The following is a 19,546-nucleotide window of genomic DNA, read 5'->3' as shown; positions in this document are numbered from 1 at the left end:
GCGGATGCACGAGCACCAGCATGTGTACTCACTTTTACCATCTTGACTACAGTAACAGTAGGAAAGCGTTTAAAGAGCAGACGGTGCACGAGCTCCATTTCGTTCTTGCTTTTTATTCAGCGCTGAAAGGGGCTCTGCCTCAAACCGCATGCACGAGGCCAAGGTGCCTATGTGTACATGATCGGCACTCGCACTCTGATTGTGCAGACTTGTCGTTTTCTAGCACAGGGACAGCGGCCCGATGATGGTGTGGCAACCCCGTGCAATGGTAGCGGCAGCGATGGCGGCACTGTGGCTCACGGCTGGTCTGGCTTCCGTGTCATCAGCCGTCGAGGGTGGTGTGGGCAGCTGCCGCCTCCAAGAGACAAGCATCCGTATCACGCGCGACCACAGCGACGACCAGGGCACTCCCGTGCGCACCTGCGAAGGCACGGTCCTCGTCAGTCGCTGCGAGGGCACGTGCATCTCCCAGGTGCAGCCGTCCATTACGCTGCCGCACGGATTCCTCAAGGTGAGCGGCCATCTATAAAGCAGTCATCGAATGAAAGCGAGAGCGCGGAATGCATAACATATACAAGAGATGACTGAAAAAGTTTTGCAACTCTCACAGAAACAGAAATTTCAAAACCTAAGAAACGAAATTATGTGACGCCATAACTTCCGGTAAAACTAAAGCATTTGTCCTGTTTTCGTTGAAGGCATTCAAGTCCTGTAATGAAAGCTTCCCTGGAAATAAATGAACTCCGTTGTGGCAGTTTTAAGTTACTTCATGTCACTGAACATTGTTAATTTGGTGTCTTTCTTGAGGTTTGAAAATTAAAATTTATTGCCACTTTGTCCGAGACCGCCAATAAAGGGTGGGTGGTTCAGCTCTTCGAAACCGCATTATCGCATGGCGGACTCGGCAACGCAATACCTGTGAAAAGGAGCGCTGTTGACTACAAGGTGAACGCCTTTTGTCACTAACTCTCCATGCTTTTTATTTTACGGTGGCTCAGTACAGTTTTCAGGTAAACGTTATCCCAATATCCCCCTTTTATGCCATGCCCTTTTCAGGCAGTCATTGAACGGGATCTCCCTTCTGTCTTAAGAACTATCTTCATACCTCTTTTCCTCAAGATTCTAGGTTTTTTTTATGGACATGGCAATACCCAGTACGGCAGCGCATAGATACTTACGTTTCAAACTCCCACTAGTAAAACTTTCAAAATAACACAACTCAGAAGTAATTTTTGGTGCCATGAAATGGCCCCGTGACCAATGCATGTGGTGGCATAAAGTTTGCCCGAAGACGTTTCTGGACCGCTATCGCACCTTGGCCTTCAAAATACCAAAATTTAAATAGTAATTCTGAAACCGCTGCCTTACGAAATGTTCAAATGTGTGCCAAGTTTTGAAACATATTTGTGCGTTTTTTAAGAAAACTGTCAGTTGATGTTCAGTAATCCACATCGCCTCAAATGCTGATGCTTTCCGGCTATGGGTCGTCTTGAAGGTCGCCAAAGACGCGTTTAAGCTCCTTCAACTAATGTGTTGTTGTAGCATGCCAATGAGATCTACTGATATATACGTTCACTATGGTACTGCAAATGTTCGGCGGAACTTTGCTCTTTTTACACAAGCTCCATCAAACTCGGTAGCCAAGCTGAAAAGGGTAAGAGGTGCGAACCAATTCAGAACAAAGCAGAAACTGGAAATCTTGATCTTACTTGGCTCGAAACAGGACTAAATGAAAGGTACTGGGAATGACCACAACTCGGCGCCGAGTTGCAAAACCTTTCGACCACCCTTATAAGATTAGGTATTGACAGTGACAGAGATGACGAAATAGGAGCTGTGATGTTTTTACATTTAATTTCATTACAAATTCAAGTGGTAATGCTGGAACTGAGTGGAATGAGATCGTAATGGGAATGGCAGAAACACACTCACAGGCGAATGTACTAAACACTCGCGCCACAGTGACGAACAGGGGGAACTGCGACCAATCACAACGTTGTGTGTGTGTTTTTTTATAGTTATGAAATTACGGAGATTAGAGCCGTTTGGGAAAAAAAACAAGTGCATGGTGGCTGAGTGCTGCTTAGCATGTTTTCCATGCCGCAGGTGGAGTGGACGTGGCGGCAATACGGTTATAGCGGCAGTGGTGCAACGACCAGTGTCACTTCTGTTAATGGGCTTTTAGTTGCGCATGTGTCAGGGTGGTTGTCGTCATTACTGACGACACTATGAACTCGAGTAAGATCATAACTAACCATCGCAAAATAAGGGTCCTGAGCACTGTGCTGCAGCTATTAAAATTTGAGAGTACAGCTTTTGGGCTCAACGATCGGGTCTGCTAGGAACAGAGACAGAAAAAATGATTGGTTGAAGGTTGACAATGCAGTAAGAAGTGCACGTGATACATAATCACAAATAACTGACAAAAATTGATGCAGGCACGCTTGTTATTGGGAAGGGGGGGGGGGGGGGGGGGGGGGGGGAGGGGGGAGGGTAGGGCTGAAGTCTCGATATGCGTAAGCGTCACCTAAAGAGAGCCTTGCAGGTGAAGAACTTCGTATCCATGGAGACAAATCTGACATAACACTTCGTTCTCCGTATGGTTGTATCATCCATATGGGAACAAAGCTGTGTATTTTTGTAATGGGGAATAAATTTTAGAGCGTCCTCGACATTGAGCTGTAAAAATACTTCCTGTGCCACCCATAATATATAACTGGAACCTTTCTATCCGCTGTCATGGCTACACACGTAACGAAAGAAGGCACGGCTGGAAAAATAGTTTCCTAATCGGCTAATCGGCATGCCCAGCAGATATTATGCTATAGTGCCACAAGGAGTAAGAAGGGATATTTAAAACCCTCAAAGAAGGAAACAAAGACTGTAAATGTTTTGGGGTGTTTTATTCATGTCGAAATGGCCACACGTTGATTTGAAGAAGCTTAGACAGTGTGAACAACAATGTAAAGCAAAACTCAGGGCGTATTAAAAGTGAAAGTGAAAGTTTATTTGCTTGAACATATTTACAAAGTGCATAAAAATACAGAGGAGGGTGCCATAGTCAGAAGACTGCACCGGGACCCTCGATAGATTACTACAACAAAATAAATAATAACACCAAAGTTAGCGAAAGGTTATAATATACAAAACATGGCAAATCAGTACTTGTACACACACAAAAAAAGGCAATAACACAGGTATTACACATAGAAAATATAAAACATCAGCAAGTCAACAAATACTCTTTAAAGTTATTCTTAAATGTGGGCAAGCACATGTAAGTTTTCAGTGTAAAAGGCAATGAGTTCCAGAATAAAATGGCTGCAAAAGATGTCGCCATTTTGCCATAATTAGCACAAATTTTCGGGCGTAGGAAATTGTTATTCGCTGCAAATCTTGTAGAGTTATAGTTCGAAAGTAGTAACTTATTAAGAAACTGGAAATGCAAGCTGCCATTCAATAGCTTAAAGAACGCGATTACAAGGTGATACTGAAAGAGCTGGTGGACTGATAAGATATGATGTTCATATAATAAGGAAGGAGCGTTAGTAGAAAAAGTGCTGCAGGTGATAATGCGGATGGCCTGATTTTGTATATGCTGTGCAGAGGATAAATGGCAGTTGTATTTCCCCAAACGAGAATCCCGTAAGTGAGGCGACTCTGAATGAAAGCATTATACAGAGATAAGAGAACGTAACAAGGAAACTATGGGCGTGCTTTAATGAGAGTTCGGATTCCAAAAATAGATATATTTTTCAGAGGAGTGATGTGAGCTGAGAATTTAAGTTAGAGAATCAAGATTAACGCCAAGAAAGCTAGTGTTATCGAGAGCTGGAATAGTGTAAGAACAGAGGGTTAACGTAGGAGTGCAAGAAAGGGTGTTCAGGCTACTTTTGAAGATTTAAAACTTTGTTTTAGTGGGGTTAATGACCAGGTGGTTATTAAGACACCATTTTGCTATGTTACACAAAACGGTATTCAAATCAACAGTACGATCATCAATGAACCTGTTAGATAATGACATGGTAGTATCGTCCACGTATACAACACAGTGAGTTGGACTGTGTTTCTGTAATTTCTTTCCGATCTTCCAGTCTTAAGCATATTCAGTGAGGGCATATTTAGTTACTTAGTCCAAGCTTGCAGCTCCTTTCAGTTAGATAGAGAGAGAGAGAGACAGAAGCAACACTGTGGTTTCTGGGTTACGGTGTTTACCGGCCCAAATCTATTCTGTCTCAGAGAGGCACTGTACTGGAGCTATTATCTGGGTATTTTCTACATGGGAGTATTTATCAGAATCAACACGCGAATCCTCATTCGGGTGAATTTAAACATGCTAAGCGCCGGCCTCACCGAACCCGAGGTTCTGCCAGCGATTGTTATGAAGGAGAGCGAGAAAGCGGGACAGAAAAATGGAGAGCAGCAGCCAAGAGAAAGCTGTTTCATGGCTTGCACAAAGGCTGGACTCCCGAAGGTTTTGCTGCAACCGAATGGGCCGCCAGCCAGTAGATGAACACCCAATTTTTTCTAGTGTTCACCGCATTCACCACGTACCCGATGACGCCAAACAGAAAACATTACCGTGAGAGTTATCAACGTATATATATATATCATGTCACTTATTTCCAAACACCATATAAATTTGTCGGTGCTAGCGCAGGTAGCATTTTATGAGTTTGAATATGCAGCGCGCAGGAATGCCAAGTAGTAAGGATCAGCTTCTTTGCGGCCATCCTAAAGATGAAAATAGTTTTACTTAAATAACAAAAGAGAAAGACCCCACTGTGGTAATCCGATTCTCGGTGATGGCCGAAAATATTTACCAGTTTCTGAAGGAATATATTGTGGTATATATCTCATTTTGCTTACACGTGCATACAGTGGTATTCACTAAGGACGGTTGCAGATATGCTACAGTATTTTGTTACCCACAGTATGCAAACACCTGCAAGTCCGGATACGTTCCAGAGAGGATGAGACATGGCAGGCACCTTATGAAATCCTAGAATGTGTGTGCTGGTGCCCCAGGTCATGCCTGGCGATGAACGGAAATGCACCTTCTTGATTGTTGTAATAGCCAAACTAAATTGTTTTTCTTGTGAGTATTGTTTTCATTATTCTACTGTAATTGAGCATTTCCTGTGAAAGTTTTCTCATTCGGTAGCATAAGATAATACTTGCAGACTGCTGAGTTCAAAAATTTTGTTCTTGCACTTCAGACCATATCCCAGAGAGCTCTTATAGACCAACTACGTGTGAGCGGTGTCAGAACTGAAGTGCACCTTAACTAGTTGCTATTCATCGGTTCAAAACTTTCACAATGCACGAGCAGACTCCGCTTAGGTTGGCCACGTTTCTCGAGGCATTTATGAAAGAAGGGGGGGGGGGGGGGGGGGGGAGATGGATAGATGTTTCAGCAAATCAAGCAAAAACAACGCGTAACAGTTCAATTTCTCTTTAGCAGCACCACTCGAACAAAAACATTGCAAATCTCGCCAACGTGTGCTCTAAATGCTGTTCACTAAGCACTGCCACGGCTAACTGACAACCAGTAATTTAAGTGGGAGTGGTTAGTCACTCAGATTGTTTTAGATTGTGGCCATAGGTAGGTAGTAGCTTCAAGATAGCATGCAGAAGATATCTGCATTGGTCCACTCATCTTACTCTCTACTTTACAGCGTAATCAGTTAAGTGACACGGATAAATCAGAGAATCTGGCTACGTTATGGGCTAATGTGCTGCTAGAGTAGGAAAAAAATTATTTCCACAATTTCTTTAACGCACCGCCCTTATTATTCACGAATCTATAACAACCGTGTTTTTGAAAAGATCTTCTCTCAAAGGGTGTCCATGCCATGTGTTTGTTCAAATTAGGAGTTTTTAAATCCCCTTCCATGCTAAGATATCGGATGACCTGTGCATGACGCGCATAAACAGAATTGAAATTTATTTTTGCTTTGGGAGTGAATTCAGCTAACAACTACTGCGAAAAAATAAAAGGTTCATCATGAGTAGCGAGAAATAAGATGGTGATCACTCACTAATTCATGGTTAACAGAGCAGCAGCTTTGCCAATGAAGAATACTTTACACAGGAAGTGCGAAACACTACAGGACATTTTGTACATAACACCAAGATAACAGAGAATGACACTGGTGCTCTTTTGAAGACAAATATGTAATTTAGCGTCTTATAGACATTTTTCTTAGGGGAGCCAAAACCTAGCGCCTTCCGAATAGCCAGAAATAAAAGACGCAGGAAGGTGCCATATAATTGGATCAGAAATAGGAGGCTTTATTGAATGCTATAGTTACTTGTAACTCCGTTCAAAGTGGTATTTAGAGATAATTAGAGAGGCAGTGTTGCCGTAGCGAAAAGTATGAGGGGGTAATCGAACAGAACAGGCGTAAAGCCTAACAAGTACTGTAATCAGGACTAACGGCGAGTGAGGGACAAGTAAAGGCAGTTATCTTTAAGCACGGTGGCGAAACTGTGCTGTAGGAAATGTTGCTGCCTTGCGTGTGCGTTGTTTGGGTGACCACGAGATTAGGGAAACATCTGATAATGCTATCATAGTGTTAATCTAGAAAGAGGTGATATAATTATATGGCTCAGAACAGTGAGACCCGATTAGGTTCTTTATTTTCAGCGCCATTTTTTTTAGTGCAATGTGTTCTTTTTTCTCGAATAGCTTGCGTAGCGCCTGTATATTGTGGAACATCCCTTACTAGCTCGACTGGTGGCCTACAAAGAAAAGAGTATTTAGAGTAAAGTTTGCGAGCAGGGTAGGCATTCGGACACTGCGCTATAACTCTCATGAAAGCAGATTTCTCTGACTTCCAAGTTAAGTCTATTCTATCCTAGTTATGCCATCTTAACGGTCTACTTGCTTGTATTATTCATCATGCGCAGCTTCAAGGCAGTAAACCGAACTTGCATGCATGGCACTTGGGCACTCATAACAAGGGCTGAATTAAATGTACGGCGTCAAAGCAGTCGTAAAACCAAATTCGATAAATATCGGTATATGGATTCATATAGGCCGCACTGCACGACACTATTTAGGGCGCTGTGGGAGCTCTGATTTCCACAACACCTTTATAAAAGAGGAATTCCACTTGATGTGGGACTTTGATGCTGCGGCAGTTGGGGAAAAACATCAATTGCATTTGAAAACTTACATGCGTTTTTTAACGGCACAACTGTTCATTTTTTTCAACTTTTCCTTAATATACTCTGAATTTTTGCTTATGCATAAATATTTGCACGCCGGTCTTGAGACGGAGCTTTAAAGCTTTGCTGCCGCAAATTCGTTTGTTATGACTGAAATAGACTATTGCGCATTGCATGAAGCGCATGCTGCCAAAATGCTTTTCGCATGCTGAGAATGCGCAAATGCTTGTCTATTCATTGCAGGCATCCACACCGCAGTTTGGAATTTCGGTAAGAGGGCCTATTCATAATTCTGCTAATGAAGATGAACATCTCTGCTCTGTTGCAGAGAACAGCATAACATGTAATGTGTGCTCTGCCACTCGAATGCTGAGAGCGTGAGCGACGAAACGGGTTGGCGCTACTCGAAAATAAAGCAACTGGTTTCATGCTTCGATCCGCAGGTTTTCAGATAGAAACGTTCATTCACAGACTGAACTCTTTTACACAGGCTTTGGAAAGGAACGTCTTCGCGGAAACGTTTGCAAAAACCCTTGGCGCATGTTACATAACCATACTGGTGTTTCTTCTCCACTGTCAAACCGCACCTTTAATGGCCGGTGTATAGAATTGCAATTTCAGATGAATAGAGGAAGCGTAGACCTCTATCGTTGGTTTTATCTGCGCTTAAGCGGACTTGTTTCGTTGTTGGCAACACTAATAAGCGCCTAAATGCACTTTAACGCTTCTTCAAACGGGCGTAATGTTACGTATTGTTTTTTACTGACGCCGCGGAACACGTTCTCCCGGCTCAACTTCGTCGAGGGTTTTGAGGTAGAGTAAGTTATATCCAGCTGATAGTACTCTGGAAGAAAAAAACTAGGCATAAAATAGTGAAGAAAATGTGTTTTTTACACCTCTAAGCCCCTGTCATCGGTCTCCGCGCCTGATTATAAGTTGTGAAGTATAGATTGAACCGTGCTCCACTGGTGGGCCGTGTACAATGTATCAAGCGGCAGCTGAGGTTCGCGGCCGTACAGTGGTTAAAACGGAGAGTAGCCGGCAGTGTCGTAACGGGACGAGTTATACGCAGATGTAACGTATAGGAGGGCGACGTCCCAGTTACTCTGATCAGAGGAGACGAACATGGTGAGAATATCAGTAAGAGTGCGATTTAGTCGCGGGCTCAGTGAGGCCATTAGTTTGGGGGTGGTAAGTGGTCGTCAACTTGTGTTTAGTTGAGCATGCGCGAAGAATGTCGTCCACAACTTCCAAAAGAACGGTACGGCTGCGGTCAGTGAGCAGTTGGCGGGCAGCTCAATGATGAAGAATGAGATCGTGAAGAAAAACGCCGGCGACATCCGCGACAGTATTCGTGGGGAGCGCGCGCGTTACTGCGTACCGAGTAGCATAATCTATGGCTACTGCAATCCATCTTTTGACAGAGGTGGACTCGGGAAGAGGGCCGAGAAGGTAATAGCCGACACGGTGGAACGGCTCCGGAGGGATGTCAATGGGCTGAATAAAGCCAGCGGGAGCAGATGCAGGCTTCTTGCGACGCTGACATTAATTGTAAGCACCAATGTAATGGCGCACTGACCAGTAGAAACCAGACGAGAAGAACCGACGACGGATGCTGTCGTACGTGCGTCTAATGCCTAGATGGCCAGCAGTTGGGGGATCATGGAGTTCGTGGAGAATGACTGTTCGCAAGTGCTCGGGGACGACTAGGAGAAGATCACTACAAGTAGGCGGAAGATTCCTGTGGTATAAAATGCCGTCAACGCGAGTAAAGTGGTGCAGTGAAGGGTCGGTTTGGATGTACGTTAGACGAATAACGATGGCGAGAAGTTATGCATCCCGGCGCTTTTCTTCGCCAATAGTTGTAAACGGAGATAGAGAGAACATTTCAATGGCACATGCACTCGTGGGCGTGTCTTTCTGGGCAACAGAGTATCGAGAGAGGCAGTCGGCATCTTTGTGCAACCGGCCGGACTTGTAGATCACAGTGTAGTCAAATTCTTGGAGTCGTAGCACCCAACGCCCGAGGCGACTAATAGAATCCATCAGAGAAGAAAGCTAGGACAGGGCGAGATGATCTGTGACAAGTCTGAATGGCCTGCAATATAGGTAAAGTCGAAATTTTCCAACACTCCAGAAGAGGGCCATGCACTCTCGTTCGGTGATGTAGTAGTTCTTGTCTTAGGAGGATAGAAGGCGGTTGGCATAGGCAATTAAGCGATTAGTGCCTGATGGACGCTGGGCAAAAATTACCTCGATGCCAGGGTCACTAGAATCTGCGAGGACTTGAGTAGGAGCTAACACATCAAAGTGTCCCAAGGCTGGTGCAGTGGTATGCTTTCTCATAATTTCGCCAAAAACTTCGTCTAGGGAGGACCCAAGAAAAATGGCCATCCTTTTTAAAAAGATCCGTGAGCGGCTGAGCAATGTCGACAAAATTTTGAATGAACCTACGACAGTAGGAGCAAAGACCCAAAAAAACTTCGGAAGTCATTGCTCTAACGGAGCAGATATGAGAAGTCCTTTACTGTTCGGATCTTGTCTGGGATCGGGACGAAAACCTGTTGCATCGACATGACCTAGTATAGTCTGATGACCACGGGCGAAACGGCATTTTGAAGAATTTAGCTGTTGTCCGGCATGGCGGAAGAGTGAAAGAACTTTAGAGCGGTGTGTCATGTGGGACGAAAACGTGGGTGAAAACGCAAGTGTCTAAATGGCACAGGCAAGTGGACCATTTAAATTTTTCCTGCAAAGAGTCTATCATGTGCTCAAAAGTGGCTGGCCCTTTACATAAACCGAAAGGCTTAACTTTAAATTGACACAAACCATCCGGAGTGATAAACGCAGTCTTTTCTTTATCCTGGTCATGCGCAGCAGTTTGCCAATAGCGAGATCATAGGTCAATGGATGAGAAGAATTTGGTTCTGTAGAGGAAATCCAAAGCGTCGTCAATTCTAGGAATTGGATAGATATCCTTGTTCGTGATCTTGTTCAGGTGTCGGTAATCCACACAGAAGCGCCGCGTTCTTGACCAGGACGACGGGTGAAGACCAGGGACTGTAAGAGGGCTTAATAATGTTCATGCCCAACAGTTTTGCCACTTCTGCTTAGATTACCTGTCATTCTGCATGGGAGACACGGTACGGTCGGCGGCGCATAGGAGGTGCGTCGCCGGTGTCGATGCGGTACGTGACATTTAGAGCTTGGCCGAGGGCGCTGTTATGGAAGTCGAAGATATCGGAATAGGACTCTAGAAGCGCATGCAGCTGATGAAATTGGGCAGGAAGCAAATCCGAGAGCATCATTGCCATGATCGCGTCAGTTTGAGTGGGAACGTTGGAAGGGTATGCGGAAGCTGGGGCATCGTCAATGTCCAATTGGGCAACATGGCAGGAACCAAGAGGTGAGAATATCGCAAACCATATGTTAGGTGTAAGCACTTGCGACGAATAGCTGAAATTGATTAACGGCTGTCACACAGTGTTCCCCTTGATTGTAGCGGTGGTCTCAGGCAGCGCCACTTTGCCGCGCAGAAATAGATGGGAAAAGGCGCAAGTAAGTAGTCACCATCGGGTACAGGTGAGGTAGGACGCAAAGTAACGAATGAGGCGGCTAGTGAGGGCAGTTAAACTTGGTCGGGCGAATACAGCTGTGGAGAAGAATGCAAGGGTTCAGGATCGAAGATTGGAAGATGTAGGTGCAGTACGCCTTGTGAGTAGTCGATTAGAGCAGTGTTCTTATAGGAAATCGAGACCAAGGATGAGGTCATGGGCACTCAAACAACTGTACTGGAAGGTAATGGCTAGCAACACTAACACGAGCAGTGCAGAGTCCGTCAATAACAACCGTTCCGCCGTCCGCGACACGCACCTGAGACCGCATCGGCGTGACAACTTTACGTAAACGACGACGAAGGTTTGCACTCATGACAGAGATATACGCTCCCGTGTCAACAAACGCACGACCGGGAACACCATCGACACTAATGTCTAGTTGGTTCAATCGCGAGGTCTGTAGAGCCATTGTTGGTCGTGGATGCGGTGTCACCTCCAGGAGCTGCATCAGCTAGTTTTCCAAGTCAGGTAGACCGTACGAGGCTGCAGCCGAGGATCGAGGGGGCTGCTGGGATCGGAAACGACGGCCTCGTGGAGATGGAGAGTGGGAAAAACGACGCGTTCAGGAAGTGGCGAAATCGTTGGCCGAATCTGACTGGTCAGGCTGTAGTCAGCCCGAAAAACGACGAGGCATATCTATATGGTAGTCATAGGAAAATTCGGTTCGAGGAATCGGAGACCATCGACTGCGACAATGCCGGGACATGTGACCAACGCAGGAACACTTGAAACATATAGAGCGATCATCAGGTGTTCGCCATTCTGCTCGTTTTCGGTATCGACAAATGTACGCCGCCCGGCGACGGAAAACAGATATGCTTGGTGGTCGGACGCTGGGGTTTCCGATGGAACCGGCAGCAGGTATGAGGTTCAAGTTTGCAACTTCCTCTCGCACGACGGCCTGAAGACTTCGGCCAAGGAGTGGCCGGGGACGGTGGTTTGCGGTAGTGTAGGTGCACAGGGCTTCGTTTCGCGGCGGACGATCCGGGTGACGGTGTCAGTGATGTTAACAGGCGAAGCGGAAGGTGTGCTAGTTGGGGGCTGCTGCATAACACACGAAGATGTGGCCGCTGTATGGGGAAGCAGTTGAAATTGTAGAAATATGCACCGGCTCTTCACTTGCTCGAAGAGACGGCACTTCTTGATGAGCGCATTCACGGTATCAAAGTCCTTGCAAAGGAGAAAATGGAAGGCGTCGTCTGCAATGCCTTTCAAAACGCGCCCACTTTTGCAGATTTCGTCATGGTGGTGCCAACCTAGTTACATCAGGCCAGCTCGTCTTGTATGTAGGTGACGTAGCTTTCATGGAGAGACTGCACACGCGACTCAAGGTGTTTTTTGCTGCGAGGTTCAAAGCGTCCGGTGTTCCTAAAAGAGCGGGAAGCTTTTCTGTGAAGATCTCCTAACTCGTTAATTCGTCCTCATGTGTTTCGAACCATCATTTCGCTGTGCCAGACAAATAGACAAACATGACGGTGGGGTCCCACCTGTTCTGGGGGCTGACACGTTCCTACATAGAGATCCATTTTTTCACGTTGACACTTCATCATCATCATCACCAGCCTGACTATACCTACAGCAGGGCAAAGGCCTCTCCTATATTTCTCCACTTAACCCGGTTCTGTGCTAGCTGCATCCACTCGACCCCTGCAAACTTCTTAATCTTATCCGCCCACCCAACTTTCCGCCGCGCCCTGCTACGCTTTCCTTCCCTTGGAATCCAGTTTGTTACCCTTAGCGACCATCGGTTATCCTCTCTTCGCACTACATATCCTGCCCGTGCCCATTTCTTCTTTTTAATTTCCTCTAGAATGTCGGTAGCTTGAGTTATTTCTGTGACCCACTCTGCATGCTTCATATCTCTTAATGTTACCCCAACCATTTTTCGTTCTATAGCCCTCTGGGTTGTGCTCAACGTAAGTAGAACTGTCTTGGTTAGCCTCCACGTTTCAGCCCCATAAGTGAGTACAGGTAAGATGCAACTGTTGTATACTTTCCTCTTGAGCGATAGGAGTAAGCTGCTAGTCATAATCTGCGAGTGTGTGCCAAATGCGCTCCATCCCAATCTTATTCTTCTTGTTATTTCCTTTTCATGGTCCACATCTGCGGTTACTACCTGTCCTAAGCAGACATATTCGCCTACTACTTCCAGTACTTCGCTACCTAATGCAAACTGCTGCTGCCTCCCGAGACTGTTGAACATTACCTTAGTCTTCTGCATATTGATTTTCAAGCCTACCTTTCTACGTTTCCTGTCTAGGTCACCAATCATTATTTGCAGTTCATCCCCCGAGTTGCTTAGCAAGGCAATGTCATCAGAAATCGCAGATTACTGAGGTATTCTCCATCTACCCTTATGCCTAACTGCTCCCATTCCAAGTCTCTGAATACTTCCTCTAAGAAAGCTGTGAATAGTACTGTGGAGATTGTGTCACCTTGCCTGACACCTTTCTTTACGGGAATTTTGTTACTTTCTTTATGCAGAACTATGGTTGCTGTGCAGCCACTATATATATATCTTCCAGCTCTTTCACGTACGGCTCGTCTACCCCCTGATTTCGCAATGCCTGCATCACCGTCGAGGTTTCAACTGAGTCAAGTGCTTTTTTGCAATCAATGAATGCTATGTATAAGGGTCGGTTATATTCCGAGGATTTTTGCTATCACCTGATTGATGGTATGGATATGGTCGATAGTAGAGTACAGTTTCCGAAAACCTGCTTGATCCTTTGCTTGATTGCAGTCTAAGGTTGTCCTGATTCTATTAGCGATTACCTTAGCAAATACTTTATGCGTAACAGACAGTAAGATGATTAGTCTGTAGTGTTTAAGGTCCTTACAGTCCCCTTTCTTATGAATGAGAATAATGTTTGCATTCTACCATGCTTCCGGTACCGTTGATAATACCAGGCACTGCGTATACAGGTGGCCAGTTTTTCTAGCACGATATCCCCCCCCCCCCCCGTCCTTCAGCAAATCTGTAGTTATCTGAAACTCTCCAGCTGATTTCCCCCTTTTCATAGTTTCTAGTGTTTTCTTGACCTCGTCGTTCGTCACTGGTGGAACATCTGGTTGTTTTTACCTACAGCCAATCTCATTACGGTCCTGACTACTATGGCTACTGTAGAGATCTGTGTAGAACTCCTCGGCTAGTTCGACTATCTTGTCCATATTCGTGATGACGTTGCCCGCCTTGTCCCTTATCGCATACATCGGGTTTTTTCCTATCCCCGATTTCTTCTTTACCGCTTTAAGGCTTCACCCGTTCTTAACAGCATGCTCAATTTTCACAATGTTATACTTCCTTATATCGGCAACCTTGCGCTTATTGATTAGCTTTGATATCTCGGCTAATTCGACCTGATCTGTTGGATTGGAAGCTTTCATACTCTGGCGTTTCTTAATCAAATCTTTTGTCTCCTTAGACAGCTTACCGGTATCCTCTCTAACTATCCTACCGCCTACTTCTACCGCACACTCAGTAATGATATCTCTGAAATTATTGTTCATTGCTTCTAGGGTAATGTCGCCATCCTCGGTTAGAGCTGAATACCCATTCTGCAGCGAGATTCTGAGCACTTCTGCCCTCCCCCTCACCGCTAATTTGTTGATGGGTTTATTTCTTACTAATCTGTTGCGTTACTTCTTCAGATTTAGGGTAATTCGGGACCTCACCATCCTGTGGTGACTGCATTGCACTTTCCCGATTACTTCTACATCTTGCATAATGGCGGAGGTTGAACACATTATGTAGTCAATTTCATTTTTAGTCTTCCCGTTAGGACCTTTCCATGTTCATTTCCGGTTCTTCCGTTTGTTGAAGAAGGTATTCATGATTCGTAAGTTATTGCGCTCTGCAAACTCAACTAGTAACTTCCACCTGCTTTTTCTAGAACCAATGCCATAGTCACTACTGCCTGGTCTCCTGCCTGCTTTTTCCCTACCTTGGCATTGAAGTCGCTCGTTAGTACAGTATACTGCGTCTTAACTTTTCGCATTGCCGATTCGACATCTTCATAGAAGCTTTCAACTGCCTGGTCATTATAACTACATGTAGGTGAATAGGCCTGTACAACCTTAAGTTTATACCGCTTATTAAGCCTAATTACGATGCCTGCCACCCTCTCATTAATACTATAGAGTAATACAGTAGAGTATATGCCTCATTTGGCCTCCTAACCTCACTAAGCCCTATGACATCCCATTTCATACCCTCTAGTTCCTCTAACAGCACTGCTAAACTAGCTTCACTAGCTAGGGTTCTAGTGTTAAACGTTGCCAGGGTCAGTTTCCAATGGCGGCCTGTCACTTGAGGCACCGGAAAAGATGTCTGCGTAACGGCGATGGGCCATGACCATGAGCAGTGGGACTTCGGGAGTCGCCGGGTTAGGTCATGGTGGCAGTGCCGGTCTAGCGACCGTTGCGACGCTCCGTGGTGCAATAAGTCAGGACGTGGCAAATGGGAAACATCCGCCCCTCCATCACGATGTTACGTCTCAGGAGGCGTGTACAACACGCAGAAGACCGGTACAATGCGGCACAAGTAGAGGGCACACCGGACGTTAAACCACAAAGCCCTGCCCAGAATTTAGGCTCCGAGCACGCGCCAAGTGCACACACACCTTCTGCCTCATCTTCAATGATTCGACGCTTAGCAATATATTTTGCGGAAGACTGATGGCGCTACGAGTCTTTAGCGTGGACAGCGCAGTAATTGCTGCATTGCCGCCATTGAGATGACAATTCAGCATTTGACTTCACGCCATGCGCTCACCAATGCTGTGTCTACCGTTTGCCAAAATCTGAGGCTGCGCTGTAGTCTATAGGGTTTCATACAGACCTAAATTACATCTAGCAAACGGATAAGCAGCCCCCTACCATCCTTTCAGCTCGTTTAGACAAAGTTCTAGAGCAAAATATGCTAAAACAATGCGGGGAGTATATTCCCGTCTAAGACCATTCAAGATAATATTGCGGTAGAATGAAAGGATCTGGTCTCCAGAAACTCCGGAGTCGGCGTTGTGATCGACAAATAGCAATCTGCTTCTGCCAAGTGGCAACTGGAAGGTTACATGGCTGTGAAATTACTTTTAGGCCACATACCATCGCACAATTTCGTAGGAACTGACAATTTGCGCTTTTCCTTAGAGATGGAAATCTCAAAGGAGGCAGAAAGAAAGTGCGGGCGCACAAACGGGGTTGTGCTATGGAGCAGCAGACGGGAGCCATTTACATTTCGGCGCATACCGTTAAACACGAATCTTAGGGGCCGGCCAGATTTGTTTGATCCCACATAAAATGAATTTGAGGTGTCGGCAATGCACTGGCTACCTTTTGCATTGATAATATGCGCCTTCTGTCCGCTCAGAGGCTTCCGTACACTTCGTTTCACACAGATGCAACCGCAAGAGCAACTTGGCTTCAAACGGCGGGGCAGCCACGCTTTAATGGTCTTAGACGGGAATATACTCTCCTGTTTTTTTTTTAGCATATTATCCTCATGGTGCACTTGCCTTATTGAACAACTAACCAATTATCACTGTGTCACCAGGAACAGGCTTGAAATGGCGAATTGCGCAAAAGCTTCTTCGGCACATTTCATGTAAAGTCTTCTGTGCTTCGCTCCGAATTGTCATTCTTTGTGTCTTTCGGCTTCGGTGTAAAAAGAAATACATGCATGCTTTCATAGCGCACAGCTAAGGAGTGCCGCATTGCACTGGCCCGCAACGTTTACTACATTTCGGCTAAATGGAGACCTGTGGTACTACCACATATCCCACCGCTTCATGAGGGACTACCTTTCTAATTTTCTTAAAGCCTTTCCTTATCATCTGTGCGAGATGTTAAGCCATCGCTGTGATAAACGCATGACTACACGGCTTCAGAGACAGGATAGCAGATCGGTATTGAAGCTACCCCGTAATTTCTAAGCTCACAATTTCTGTGCACCAGTTCACATAATCTATAAAATCGCCCTTCTACCACTTCTTAATTTTAGGAATCAAATAGTTGGGGCACAGTTTTACACGCAGCCAAAATTACATTTGATGCTTAAATCTTGAAATATCATTTCATTCATAAAGGCCAATCCTTGTTCATGCTTTTTTGTGTAGCGATGAACAATGTCCATCGTTTCGTTTTAGTTCAAGCTAACCAATTCGTCTAATTCAATCGCATCCCCAATGCTGCAATATTACCAAATTCTGTTAGGGATAACACACTTCGTAGGGCTTTGTCAACATTTCAATGAAAAATGCAGCAAGCATATTTGCGACACAATATGGGATACAGAAACTTGCCATCTCGAAAAAACTAGCGGACAAAAGTGAACGAAGTGCATTCGATATATAACTGCTGGAAAGTTTAAAATTTTTCGACGAAAAGGTCAGCTAACGTCTCAAGTTTACTTGGCCAATTTTTAAAATCCACTTTATGACCGCAGAGAATAAGGCAACATAAGGAACTATAAAGAATGAATCTATATTTTCTGATAAAAAAGCATTTCCAACCTCCTGCGTCATTCGCAAGAAGTCACAGGTATCACCTGATCTTGTTACTAAAGTGGATTGTTTGCTTCCACTAACCTATTACTTGATGCAATTGCTAAGCTGGGTTTCTAAACCTGCTTGGGTAATGGCAGCCGCCATTAAATCACGATTTAACATTATTTGCACATAAATCTGTGTAGGTGAAATGCCACAGTAGCTGTGTCGAACGGGCTGGTCATGCTCTATTGTCCTCTGTCGAGGGCATATTCCTGGTAAATAAGAGGCGTGGTTGTGCCAGCAGTCGCCCCCTGTGTGTGTTCCCACTGTGCAGGAGTGCAACTGCTGCCGGGAGACGTACATGAACCGGCGTGAGATACAGCTGCAGGATTGCTTCGACCCCAACGGCCAGAAGCTGTACGGTGCCGACGGAAGCATGACCATCTTCCTCGAGGAGCCCCAGGAGTGCTCCTGTCACAAGTGCGGAGGCTGACGCCGATAAAAATTAGATGTCGCCTCACACGTCTGCCGCTGCAGTTGCTTTTTGCGACGTGACCTTGCCTGCCCGGCTTAATTTTACGCACACTTTTGTATACAGCAATTCTAAGCCTGCCTTTCGAAGGAAATCTTAAACGGTCGAAGACTAAAGACTGCGTAAGGTTTCTTGGCAACAAGATGGATGCTACGGGGCCGAAAAACACCTTCGATTTCGACGCAGCGAAATGTAGTCCAAGCTTGCAGTCAATAGGCTTGATACAACCATAGTATATTGTCAGCATTCGTTATTCCATGCGTATGTTTAACACAGCTGCCCGCAAAAAAGTCGAAAGTCAAACAAAAGCGCGTTCTTGGTTACAAGAAATTCCCTAGGCGCATATAGATAGAATACGTTCCGGGTGATGGCGTCCGCTCTTCCAGCATCTGAATGAGTATACAGCATAGAGAGCAACGCTTCAGGCGGCTAGGCGCTGTGGCTGGAATGACCCAGTAATGGCTACTTCGACTCTGTTGCTTTCCTTTCATTGGCCATGAGGCCTTTGGTGAGTCTAATTAGCTACGAATGCCGCCTATCAAGCGAGGAAGATATGAACTATTGCAACTGATGCAAAACATGTGATGTGAATAACTTGAAGAATAATACAAAATAAATATCCCACAGGGCACACATGAAGCGGGAGGTCTTCGATCACAGCTTGCTGCCAAACGTGACACTTTGCTCTCTTTGGCAGCACTATAGGGAGCAAGTAGATGAAGAAAGTACTTAAAACAGCTTGTCATTGATAGGCCGGTCACATACCTCCACGTGAACTGCACATTGTAAATAGACTGTCACCGCTGTCGAGTGATTGGTACACAGTGGCAAGCCGTTTGTACACTTTTGAGGCAAAGGAAGCTCAGCATGTCGTAGCATTCGGTGCATACTTCCTCGAATTTCGCCCAGCCTCATTTTGTGTCGCTTAACGCAAAATGTCTGAGGCAAAGTGAGATGCATTATGTAGAAGTCACTTGCTACATTTTGAACTGGATGACCAAGGAAGAGAGGAAGAAATATGTGGTGCGGCTGTGGCACCCCCATTAGTTTTTGGAGCGCCCCGGAAGCGCTGTCTGTCATCATCAAAGAATGCAACCAGTGTTGAATGTAATGAGGCATAATATATAACCTTCTATATATTTGACTTTCATTCGGACACACTGCCTGCTAGGCTCTATTCATTGCATAACCGTTGCAAGGCCAACTGTCTATCCACACATAAATCAACAATAATAAAATTAGTCCGATGATTTCCACTGCGGGCTTTAGAGACTCTCTGTGAGTAGCAGAAAGCAATTTCTATCCAGATTTGAGGCACTGAAAAGTTCGGGCGCGCTTGTATGTCAGCATGATTTCAATAACAGCTCAGGTAGAAAGTAGGGACGGGATAGAACGCAAGAGAATAGAGCTCTCTATCCCGTCCCTTCTTTCTACCTGGGCTGTTACTGAAGTCATGGTTAACCAACTAGCCCAACAAGCATCAATCTTGGATTATGTCAGCTTGGTTGGGAAATGTCAAAACGCCACTCAACAGATCCGGCGCTAATTAGACTAGCGGGGAATTAAACATACTAAGACAAAACGCTGTCTGCATCCGACCATTCTAGAGAGGGCAGATGAGCCCATTACTGTATTTGAATCCACTTATCTTGTTTGCTGCGTTAAGGAGCGATGCAATATAATTTATTTTCCGCGACGCATGACTCAAAGCAAACATTTGGGGGCGCCAAGCACCAGAT

General features: G+C 45.3%; 1 protein-coding gene across 1 annotated transcript; it reads left to right on the top strand.

The window, feature by feature from the left end:
- Positions 1-244: 244 nt before the first annotated feature.
- Positions 245-17,768, top strand: Pburs (bursicon subunit partner of burs). The gene is made up of 3 exons (XM_084592956.1): positions 245-511; positions 7,417-7,443; positions 17,610-17,768. The coding sequence occupies exons 1-3, from the start codon at positions 245-247 to the stop codon at positions 17,766-17,768; spliced, it is 453 nt and encodes a 150-aa protein (XP_084449082.1).
- The last annotated feature ends 1,778 nt before the right edge of the window (positions 17,769-19,546 follow it).

Source organism: Amblyomma maculatum, chromosome 2 (genome assembly GCF_055883805.1).
Source record: "Amblyomma maculatum isolate TAMU_Amacu chromosome 2, ASM5588380v1, whole genome shotgun sequence".
NCBI lineage: Eukaryota > Metazoa > Arthropoda > Arachnida > Ixodida > Ixodidae > Amblyomma > Amblyomma maculatum.
The sequence above is the reverse complement of the archived record's forward strand: the minus strand, read 5'-3'. Positions and strand labels throughout refer to the sequence as shown.